General features: G+C 51.2%; 1 protein-coding gene and 1 long non-coding RNA gene across 4 annotated transcripts; one reads left to right on the top strand and one right to left on the bottom strand.

Annotated features, from left to right (window-relative positions):
• Positions 1 to 453: 453 nt before the first annotated feature.
• On the bottom strand, positions 454 to 11,279 carry S100a2 (S100 calcium binding protein A2). Of its 3 annotated transcripts, none has more exons than XM_048814822.1 (3): positions 11,181 to 11,279; positions 1,852 to 1,999; positions 454 to 873 (listed from the first exon to the last, which is right to left on the bottom strand). In XM_048814822.1, the coding sequence occupies exons 1-3, from the start codon at positions 11,267 to 11,269 to the stop codon at positions 721 to 723; spliced, it is 390 nt and encodes a 129-aa protein (XP_048670779.1). In that variant the 5' UTR covers positions 11,270 to 11,279; the 3' UTR covers positions 454 to 720. The 3 variants fall into 3 exon arrangements, with proteins under 3 accessions (XP_048670779.1, XP_048670780.1, XP_015358163.1); XM_048814823.1 differs by lacking the exon at positions 11,181 to 11,279 and adding an exon at positions 4,615 to 4,740; XM_015502677.2 differs by lacking the exon at positions 11,181 to 11,279 and adding an exon at positions 3,260 to 3,410 and having other exon boundaries at positions 621 to 873.
• Positions 4,666 to 6,257, top strand: LOC125620267. The gene is made up of 3 exons (XR_007351883.1): positions 4,666 to 4,797; positions 5,530 to 5,721; positions 6,137 to 6,257. It is a non-coding gene; the product is annotated as an uncharacterized LOC125620267 (long non-coding RNA).
• Positions 11,280 to 11,550: the final 271 nt, after the last annotated feature.

The following is an 11,550-nucleotide window of genomic DNA, read 5'->3' as shown; positions in this document are numbered from 1 at the left end:
CCTTAGGATGCAGAACCTGTGGCAACCTGGCCTACGGTTTTAGAGAAAATGGTAGGGGAACAAAAAGAATTTTGGCAGGAGCTAGCTCCCTAGGAGCTTTTAGCAGAGATCAACAGGGGAGGAATGAACTCAAAATAGAGCTAGCCAATCTGGAAGCAGATGTGAAAATAAGTATAGCTTTTATGAAAATAAGTACGCCGCCTAGGGCCTACAATCTGACAGAGAGTCCTCAAAAAATGAATCTTGGCAGGGCTGCTTAGGCTAATTCATGTCTCCCACCAGCTTCTAGGCCTACTCCTTGCTCACGGTATTGAAGTCTGTCCTTTGTTCTGAGGTTTAAACACTTCTGGGTTGGAACTGAACTTTTCTTTTTATGAGATGTTAGGAATGGTCAATGGTATTTGCCTTTTTAAAAAACATCTTTATTTGGCGAAATAAAATGTTGAAAAAATATTTTGATTCCCAGATTTTTATTGGTGTCTGAAATCTCAAAACGAGGGCCGAAGGCACAGCTCTGACCTGGAGAGTCAAGGTGCGGAACGGGGTGGGATAGGAAGCCCCCAGTTCCCAGCACTTTAACTGAACCAGCCAAGTGACCGGGCAGCACTGAGCAATGAGAGTATTATCAACAAATAAAAATCTTTATTGAGTACAAAATTAAAAGGGATAGAGAGTCCTCCTGAACCCAAGAGATTGGTGGCCCAAGTCCTGAGTTCGTCCTCAGGGCCGGTCTGGGTAGCCCTGGAAGAAGTCATTGCACATGATGGAAATGAGGGCCAAGAAAACAGCATACTCCTGGAAGTCCACCTGCTGGTCGCTGTTCTCATCGAGGTTGCCCATCAGCTTCTTCAGCCCCTCCTCATCCACCTTCTCCTGAAAGCAGGAAGGACTGGGGTCATGGCCAGGTTGGCTCCTGCCCCACTCCGCACCAAAGCCACAGCCAGAACCATGTCCCCAAGCCAGGGCCCGGCGCTCCCTCCACTGGCTGCCAGGTACGTGGTGGGCAGGGAGACCCCGCAAGCTACAACACGCATCCAGTGAGCCAGACAGCTGGACCCTCTTGGTGAAGGTCTCCCACACACCCTCCTGGGGGTAGGGGGATGCTGGACACACCTCTAAGTGCCCATCGGCTCTAACCCCCACTGTAGCCCAACCAAGTGGATATCATGACCCCATTTTGCTAAAGAGGACACAGGCTTTCTGCTCCCCCAAATCAGCATGGGATTCAGAAAAAGCAAATGCTCTTTATACAACCAAAATGATTTGGAAATTGAAGGAAGGGAGGAAGGGACGGACGGAGGGAGAGAGGGAGGGAGGACAGAAGGACAGACCTGCCTCATATGGTCAAAGCCGGAGACCTGACTTTACCGTTAGTCAGTACCAGGGTAGCAATGGGGAAATGACTGCATTTCTCTGCAAAATGTCCCAGAGTGCATGTCTTTGCTGCGTTATTCTGTCTACATGCCCTCTTGGTTTGGCACGTAAATATGGAAAATAAGAGAAGAGGAGAGTACACAGGCTAGCTGTGTGATCTTGGGCCAGTCACTTTCCCTCTCTGGGCTTTGAGTTGCTCAACTCTCCAGTGAAGAGAATTGACAGATGGACTCTGAGGGTCCCAACAGCACACAGTTCTCAAGAATGCTGCAGGGGACAGCCATAAACAGAATGCTCACACCCGGGCCTTGTTCCCACTCCAGTGAAACCAAGAAGCCAAAGTCGTGGTGGGAACCCTCGACCCCACCCTGGCCTCTGCATCAGCAGGCACCACAGGAGTGAAGAGGCAGAGACTTACCCTGCACCCCGCCCCGCGCCCCCATGACCCAACCCACCCTCCCAGCCTGCCCCCCTCACCCCTACGAAGCTGGGCAGCTCCTTCTGCAGAAGTTCCTTCATCTCCCCTTTACTCAGCTTGAACTTGTCTCCCTCTTGGCCAGAGTACTTGTGGAAGGTAGCGACCATCACCTCCAGCGCCTGCTCCAGGGGACTGGACATCTTGGACCTGGGGCCGTAGAAGTAGCAATGATGTTGATGTCACCGAGACACCTGGGGCCACAGCCCAGCCAGCAGGAGCCACTTCTGCCCTGGACCCCCCCCCCCACTTCACCAAGCCCCTCTGTAAGTGGGGGCCCCATCTCGCCCTCACAATGTGGCTCCCGTGGGCAAGGGTCGTGCCGACACCTGGCATGAGGGCAGATGCTGAACCTTCCCCGTGTCCCCCAAGGGCACAGTCACACTAGGAACACCTCTGAGGGCAGGGCTCCCCCTCTTGAGTGTCTTGGGAAGGGAACTAACAGGGTGACCAGAGCCGTGCCAAGCTCCGGGGAGCACAGGTGTGCACAGGGCTGGCCGGTGGCTCCCTGCACCACCGGGCAATAGCCATGGCTCCCGGAAGTCTGAGGCTCCCTCCAGGGGTCTCTTCTGCCTTGGGCCAGGGCTGCCAACTGCCTGGGAGCCTCTGTGGCAGGGATGTTGCCTCCCTCGGACCAGGGGCTCTCGGAGACGAGGACGTGTCTCCTTGCTCACCCGAGACCCTCAGTCCTGGAGCGCTGTGTGTGCTGGCAAGACACGGGCAGGGCAGGGGCCACCGAATGCCCCCACCATGAAGGACCTTGCTGGGATTAGAATTAAAGAAACTAAACATTTCGTGCCTTGGGATCCAGGTAGAATCTGGGGTCACAAGGATGGACCTCAGAGGGCATTTTCCATTTGCCACTGAGAATGCTGAGGTCAGCCTGCAAAGTCAGGCAGGTCCCAGCGCAAGGCCAGAGGAGCTGTCCTGGAGGCAGGGAAAGCCCTGGCCCCGCGGCCAGCTCCGCCCGCCAGCCTGCCCTCACCTAGGTGAGGGAGCATGGGGAGCAGCCAGCCGGGCAGAGCTATGCCGCTATTCCAGGCCAGAACCCGGGGTGGGGCCATGTGTCGGAGACCCCTGCTTCTTGTTCCTCAGCCTTACGAAGGATTAGCCAGGACTTTGCAAAAACAAAACCAACTCAGAATTCTCGTTAAAGCACCCCTCACACACATATCAGCTGCCCTTGGGCTAGACCCCCGAAGAAGGACTCCTACAGAATAACAGGCCCCGACCAAGAGACCCGAGGGAAGGCCTCGGATAACCCCCAAACTGAGACCTCCCGGAAGAACCTGGAGAAAGACCCCTCAATCTGACTCACAGAGGGTCCTCCCAAGTGGCTCAAGGCCAATCCCACCGAGGAAATCAGACAGAGAACTATGGAAACAAGGGTCGAGTCGGAGACGTACTCACCAGATGGGGTGGCAGAGACCCAGGAGGGAACAAAGCGCCAGGCACTCGGAAGGGGTTTATATGTCAGTCCCACAGCCTCAGACTTAGCGCTTTCAGGAAACAGAACCTGTTCTGGCCTGACTGCCCCACAGCCTGGCCTCCTGCCACCCCACTCACCCTGTGCTGCCCCCTTCCTCCCAGAGATTGCTGGGTCCTCCACCAGCTGGAGGAGGGCCCCCCGCCAGCTAAGAGCAGCCCCTGAGCCCACCCAGGGCAGGGCAGCTAGAGGGAGATGTCATGGGAAAGGGGCAACATGGGTCAGGGGTCAGAGGCTGCTCGGCCTGGTTCTCATGATGTGCCTGTGAGTCACAGCTTGCTCAGCCACCTTGGTGACCCAGAGTAGGCGGGAAATTCGCAGCCCCAAGGTCATGTGCATGCATGTGTGTGCATGTTTGTGTGTGTGTGTGTTTGAGCATGTGTGAGAGAGAAGCCGACCAGCGCTGCCCTTAGAAAGCTGGGGACCAGAGAAGGCATCTGGGGGGCATCAAGAGGAGGAGGTCAATGCTGACTTCAAGAAGTGAAAGAAATAAATTTTTGTTTGTTTGTTTGTTTGGTACCAAGGATTGAACCCAGGTGCACTTGACCACTGAGCCACATCCCCAGACCTTTCCATTTTGAGACAGGGTCTTGCTAAGTTGCTTAGGGCCTCACTGAATGGCTGAGGCTGGCTTTGAACTTGCAATCCTCCTGCCTCAGCCTCCTGAGCCACTGGGATTACAGGCGTGAGCCACCGCACCCCACCTAAAATTACTTCTAATGTAACTTTAAGGTAACAAAGTGATTGGGTGCGATTAAAAATACCTCACAGTGAGAAATGGGGATTGCTGTGCATGCAGCCTCAGTTAAAGTGGAGCAAACATCTGTGTGGAGCACAAGGGAGCCCCCTGGAGGGGTCCAGGCAGAACAGGAAAACCCTAGGCTCCTCTTCTCCAGCTTGGAGAGGTGGGGGAGTGGGTGGGGAAGACAACCCTACCTGAAGCTGGAAAGAGGGAGTTGGGTAGTGTCCCCAGCCAGGAGGCCAGGCCTGAAGCAGAGGCCCAGCCACATCCTCCCTCACCACCCCCAACTCCCCGCCTGCCCTCTCCAAGCCCAGAGAAGGGTGAGCACTGTGGCCTTCAAGCCAGCCCAGGGGAGAGGTTTTTAGGAAAGATTCAGCTTCACACCACCCCTCCCAGGGCACCCACCTCCTGCACTCTGTGTACCCTAAACCTAGTTGGGCACCGCCCTTCCTGTCGGCCTAGCTCCCCTCCCCACTCCAGATGTCGAACAGATTTTCCCTTCCCCCAACCCCCCAACCCCCCCCCTTGGTGACTCACCCGTGGTTCCAGACCCAGATGCCCAGGCAGTGACTCAGCGGCACGCCCTACTCCCCCAGCGCCAGGGCAGCAGCGGCCGGAAAACCCGGGCCAAAGTACTGGCATGGAGACCCTCCACTGAAGGACCCAGGTCTAGATATGGATGGTGGCACCACACAGCCAGAGCAGAGCAAGAGCAGAGAGGTCAGACCCGAGCCGGGCTCGTCCTTCCTGGGGGCCACTGTGAGACTTAGGGGTCAAGGGGAGCAGGGAGATGAAGTGGGTTAGGATGAGGGCAAATGGGACACGGTGCACAGCCATTGTTCCATGTCATGGGGGCTTCAGAGGGTCCCTCCCTACTCAAACTGCACCGGCTCTTCCGTAGGGCCAGCAGCGAGGTGCTCCACACTCCGGTCCCCCCTGCTTTCCCACCTCCCTGATGATGCCCAGCTGCCTTGCTCACTGAGCACGTCCAGGGCTGGACACACCTGCCGTGACCCAGACCCTTGGCTGATGACATCGCTTTGCTCAGAATGTGCCCCCCCACACACCCACATTACGTCCCCTTCTGCCAAGATCCCTTCTCCCCTTCACAGAGCCTTCCCAGGCCCAGCTAGATTCGGTTTCCACCTGTTCTGTCCCACACAGAGCCTTCGGGAGCACTCCCAGCTACACCGAGTCTTTTGTGTACCTGTTTTCTTTTGCCCTCCACGCTCATGGTGAGCTCACCAAGCAGGGACTGGGCCTGATTCATTTCTGCATGAGCCAAGGGTCTCACCCACACCAGGTGCTAAGCAGGTGTTTACGACCGCTGAATGGCAATGAGGGTCACTGGGGGTGGCATCTAGGAGCCAGGAGGTCAGGGAGTTGTTCTCACCACCTGAGGTCACACCACGGATGACACTAGCAAATAATAACGTCTCCTCTGGGTCCCAGGAGTGGAACTGAGGCATCAGGCTGGAAAACAGAGCTTCAGAGAGCTACAACTCCCTGAGGAGTGACCACAGGAAACGTCCCATCACAGGGACCGGCTAAGGAGCAGAGCAAACTCCCTGGTGGGGCGGGATGGGGACAGGAGGCTACAGAGAGACAAAGAGGCAGTGATGGAAAAAGAGAGAAAGAGAGAGGGTACGGAGGGGAATGAACCTAGGGATGCTTAACCACTGAGCCACATCCCCAGTCCTTATTTTGAGACAGAGTCTTGCTGAGGGGTTGAGGCTGGCCTCATATACAGGTCCCTTCCAGTGGCAAAGAGAAGTTGGGGGAAAGGCCAAACAAAACGGAATGGGGCTGGAGTGACTGGTTTGGAACCAGAAGGGGGAGGGGGCTATCAGGAGTCCCTGCATCGGGAGGCTTGTCCATAGCCAGGTGTCTCGCCTCAGGAACTGAAGCCAGAATTGTGCCCACCCAATGGCGATGCTTTGCGTCTGTGAAAATCAGACTCACTTGCCACCAGCTTGCTGTGTGACCTCAAGCAATCGTTCCCCCACGGCGGGACAGGCCTGAGCCTGATCCTGTTCCAACATTCTCCACTTCTCTACAGGCAGAGAAGCAGGACACAGGCAGGCAGTGGGGATGCCCAGGGCAAGGATGCCCAGCTGGAGAAACTGGACCTTCGCATTCCATCCACGCCCTGGTCGTGCTCCAAGTGGCACAAGTGTTGCACCGGCGGCCGGCGTGCTTTTGCCCGACCGGCTCATGCCCCCTGGTGGTGGCGACCTGTCATTGTCATTGCAGCGCTGGTCTCGGCTTCCGACTTCCCCACCGCTTCTCCCTCTGGTGGCCAGCCCTTCCCAGGCCCTGCTCCTGACTCAGCCTGGACCAAGCCGCGCTGATTCACCTCCAAGGAGCCTTCCCACACCCACACCTGCCTGGCTTCAAAGGAGTTTCCTAGCAGTTCCTGCTGAGAAGCCCAGGTGGGCTGAGATTCCCCAGAAATCATTTCAAGTGCTGAGAGACAGTGGGTCACAGTGCGTGGGCCTGTGGTCCCAGCAACTCAGGAGGCTGAGGCAGGAGGATCACAAGTTCGAGGCCAGCCACGACTCAGTGAGACCCTAAGCAACTCAGTGAGACTCTGTCTCTAAATAAAATACAAAATAGGGCTGGGGATGTGGCTCAGTGGTGGAGTGCCCTTGAGTTCCATCCCCAGTAGCCACCTGCCCATACCCAAGAAGAGATAATCACTCCAGAGTCACAGGGAACTTTTAATAAAGAGGAATTGATAGTAAAGTAACAAAGTCTGGATGTCTATGGAGCCTGTGTTCCAACCCTTCCCAGGACAGCATCACAAACTGGGAAGTGCCACTCAAAAAAAAAAATGGCTTCTAAAGCGAAGAATATTGAAGTTGAAAATAAAAATAAGTGGTCTGCTGTCCCACTAGACAAGTTGGAACCTATGGCTCATATACAGGTCCCTTCCAGTGGGAAAGGGCTGTCCAGAAATTTCACATTTCTCATAGGGTGACCCACATTAAAGACCTCACTGAAAAATACCACATATCCCTTCTGGCAACAGCTCTTCCTATTCTAAAATTGCTAGGTAAAATATTTACCCTGGTAGAAACAGATTCAGAGAATGCTCAGGAAAAAAAAATGACTCCAAAATACACTGCTGAGCCTTTCAGAGAACTTTCATAGCGTGTGTGTTTCTGCAGCCTGGGGACTGATCCCAGGAATGAACCCACAGGTTAAGCAAGTGCTCCACCATAAGCTACATCCCAGCCCCCTTTTTTTAAAAGTCATTTATAGCATTGATTTTTAATAAACTAGGTAGAAAACTTGCAGAGAAATGATGGTTGTAAGTGTCAACATGCCAACCATGAAGGAAAGAAGTCAGATTTCCTGAACTTTTGGTTCCACAAAAAGAAAAGAGAGTTACTAATTAATTCTCTTCTTATTGTTTCTTCTCTCTCTCTCTCTCTCTCTCTCTGTACTGGGGAATGAACCTAGGGATGCTTAACCACTGAGCCACATCCCCAGTCCTTTTACATTTTTATTTTGAGACAGAGTCTTGCTGAGGGGTTGAGGCTGGCCTCAGCTGCCTGAGTTGTGGGGATTACAGGCAGGTGCCACTGTGCCCTACCTAATTAACTCTCTTCTGATGAGAAGATTTTTAAATAAATTTCTTAACACAAATTAGGACAACACATGACTGGAAACTATATTCAATTCACTTTTTCCACAAAACTACTTAGAAATAAAAAATATGCTTATTTTCAAATACCAATTAATCAACACAAGATATATCAAATAGCTATATCATTTGGAATCTTAAAATGGTAACAATTAGCAAATACGTTCACAGCAACAATCATTCAAATATCATTCTCAAACATCAGAGATTTATTACATGTTAGCTGTCTCAGAGTTTTTCAGTGGTAATACATTAAAAATCATACATGTCGGATAAAAGCATCAGTGCAATTATTTTATAATTCAGTTGCAATCAAAATGCTAGCAGGGCCTGTTTTCTCCACACATGCCAAAAATCAGTTTCTATAATGGCAGGATACACTCAAATATTAACTTAGCTATGCTTTCTAAAAATAATTTGTTCAAGAAATATTCTTTCTCCAACTGGGTGTGATGGCACAACTGTAATCCCAGCATTTTAGGAGGCTAAGACAATAGGTTCAAAAGTTTGAGGCCAGCCTCAGCAATACAGCAATATAAAAGGGGTGGTGGGATGTAGCTCAGCAATAAAGGACCCCTAGCTTCAATTCTCAGTACTGAAAAAATATATATGCATTTATTTTTTATTATCTCTCCAGGAACCCCAGTTCATCTCCTTTCTTTTTTATTCTCTTTCAAAATTAGGGACTTGTTTTTAGTAACATTTGAGATCAGTCATTCATTTGCCACTACATTAAACTTAGAGTTTAATGCCTATGTTATCACTAATTAACGAATATTATTTAAAATGAGTCCCACAAAATATGATTTTCTACCCCAAATGTTACAGTCACCTTGTGAATACATTAAAGGATTATTTATTACATTCTGTTGTCACCAAGGAAAATATGCTTTGTAGCTTAAACAAAAACTAGTTCAACTTCAGTATTTCACTGTCATATTAAATCTCCTGGCCTGAAAAAAAATAAAAACTTTTAAAAGCATGACCTTTTTTCTGGAACATTTCCTGTACCACTAAGCACCAGAATTGGGAACTTGCAGTCTCCCCAACTTACCATTCCTTAGGGAATGTCAGTGTACAAAGGCCCATAGTCCCTGAGTTCTGTCACCTGACATCTGATTCAAGAGAGCCTGGGACGCTTCCAAACTGGCTACCAATTCTTTGTGGCCTCCCCGCAGCCAGAAGCTGGCTGCCGTCCCAGCAAGTACATGGGTCTGGGTGTCAGGCAGGCTGGAGTCTCAAGCCAGGCTCCACCATTTGCCAGAACAGAGAGCCAAGAAAGGACAGTGTCTCCGGTGAAACTAGTGCTAACAGAAATCTGCATAAATCAGGGTGATTAACCACCTTCCCAGAAACACCCAACTTGAGAAATATGTTTTACTGTGTCTTGATAAAGCCAGGGAACGTCCTAAGTCTCAGAAAAAGACTAGAGGCAGTTTCAGAAAAAGCAAGGTGACTCAGAAGTATAAGCGGTGGTTTTTAAAATTATAGGGTATTATTCATGAGGAAGTGATCCCAAGAAAGGCATTTTAAAAGATCAACTTGTAATACTAGAAAATGGCTGTGACACAGGGGTTAAGACTTGACTCTACCATTTCTAATTCTATTAATGGAGATCTTTCGGCTCTAAGACAGAGGTTCAACTCAAGTTCACCAAAACCAAACGGGTGTGGCTGCTACAGGGCATAAGGTCACTGCCATCATTCACCAAATCCATGAACCACACCCTTGAGGGCCAGAACCGGGGACTTAATGCCATTCATTCCTCCATCCGTCATCCATCCATCCTTCTCTCGGGCTGTGTGTCTCTCTTTCCATGTCAGCTTCCCTCTCGCTGTGGCATAGCAGGGCCTCTCTATGCAATGAGGAGCATGATCACCTACCCCTCCAGTTCTGTAAACCCAATATCTCTATGTTAATCAAGGGAGAGTCTGATTGGCTCTGCCGGGTTCACACACTGGGCCATAGGCCAATCCCTGTTTCCAGGGAGACAGAGTGTTATGATTGACTAGTGTGGATTAGAGGCTCATCCCTGCGCCCAAGGGTCTCTGACTAAAGGGAGGGAGCCAGTTACCTCAGCAAGATCACACTCTCCACTTAGCTGGGTGTGGTGGCACACACCTTCAATCCCAGCAGCTGCAGAGGCTGAGGCAGAAGGATCCCTAAGCAACTTAGCCAGACCCTGACTCAAAATAAAAAATGAAAAGGGCTGGGGATGTAGTTCAATGATTAAATGCTCCTGAGTTCAATCCCTAGTACATATATATATATAGAGAGAGAGAGAGACCCCATGGTGCGTGATCTCACCATTTGAGTGGTACTAGGGAGTGAACTCAGAGGCTCTTTACCAATGAGCCACACTCCCAGTCCCTGTTCATTGTTTATTTGGAGATGAGACCTCACTAAACTGCCCCAGCTGTCCTCAAACTTGTGATCCTCCTGCCTCAGCCTCCTGAGTTGCTGGGATTACCACCACCCAGCTTCTCCCATCATAATTGCCAAAATATCTAGGTCCAGCTTCAAAGACAGTGGAGTTTGGTGGCTTGCTCTAGTCCCGTGTCTCCCCATATGCCGTTTCTTAATAAGAAATCAATTCCTTACATGGGGAGAGACACACAGGTCATTCAGTTTATCCGTGCAACCCTGTAAGATTATCCACGTCCAGTTCCCCAGCTCTCTATCTACCAGCCAGTCTCTGGCAAGAAACAGAGCTGGTTCCCGGGACGTTTGGGTGTATCGGGATGAACAAGACCTAGTGTCTTGGAACCAGATCACCTCTGAGTGAAGTGATGGAGAATGACCTTCTGAACCTGCCCGGTTTCTGTCCAGATAAACATCTGCTCCCGAGAAGGAAGGACAGAAGGCAGGCCGGCAGGAAGAAGCTAACATTTCCAAGGTGCTGACTCTTGGGCATTGTTCTAAGTACTGAGCATAGAGTATCTCATTTGATCCTCCCAGCCACCCTACCATGGGAACAATGTCTATGATGAATTAGATCAGGACACTAAAGCTCGGGATTAGGTGTAGTGCCAGGATTTGAACTCAGATTGGCCTGGCGAGGGAGTGATGAACCCAGCCTGATTCCATGTTAAGATGGGGAGCCATCTCGTCACAAAGCCACGAAAGTTCATTTCTGTTTTACTGTAAAATACCAAGATTTCTATTTGGCCTGACCATAATTGGGTGTTTTAAACAGTTCCTTGGGATTCCTGCCCTTGCTTTGAACTTCCCCATGCCCGGCTCTCCTTGACCAGATGACAACCCTCCCTGAATCCCAGCTGCTCCTGGTTAACTCTGATATTGGACTGAGTCTGCTGCCCACCTTGAGATGTTAAACAATGTAGATCCTAAACCTGCTGTCAGCCCTTGAATAACACTTGCCAGAACCCTGTCAGCTCCCTGTCAGTTCCCAAGACACGCCCCCCCCCCTTTGTAACTTCTTGTGCTATCAAACCTTCTTTTCCCAGATAACTGCTGCCGCTGTAATTTGGTGTGAAGTTGGAGGCGGTGGTCTCTGCATGGCGGAGAGCACCACTCACCCATCAGTCCTGCAGCTGCTTTGCCCAAGCTTCCTGCCCTGGCCCCTCCCCCTTTCCTCTTCCTCCTCCTTCCTCAACTGAGGCTGAAACTGGTTCTCTACACCTCTCTCGCTTGCTTGCTTCCCTCTGTTTCCTCCCTGCCTCTCTCCCTCATTCTCAGTCTTATACCCCCTCAGTGGAGACCGCTCCTAAAATCAAAGGGTTGGAAACCGCACTCAGCCAGCTCCACCCTCCCAGCCCTCTGCTCTCCTCCCCAACGTGGGCATCCCCTCTGTCCAGCCTGTA

This window comes from Marmota marmota, unplaced genomic scaffold (assembly GCF_001458135.2).
Source record: "Marmota marmota marmota unplaced genomic scaffold, marMar, whole genome shotgun sequence".
In the NCBI taxonomy this organism is placed as follows: Eukaryota; Metazoa; Chordata; class Mammalia; order Rodentia; family Sciuridae; genus Marmota; species Marmota marmota.
This window is presented reverse-complemented; position numbering and strand designations above follow the sequence as displayed.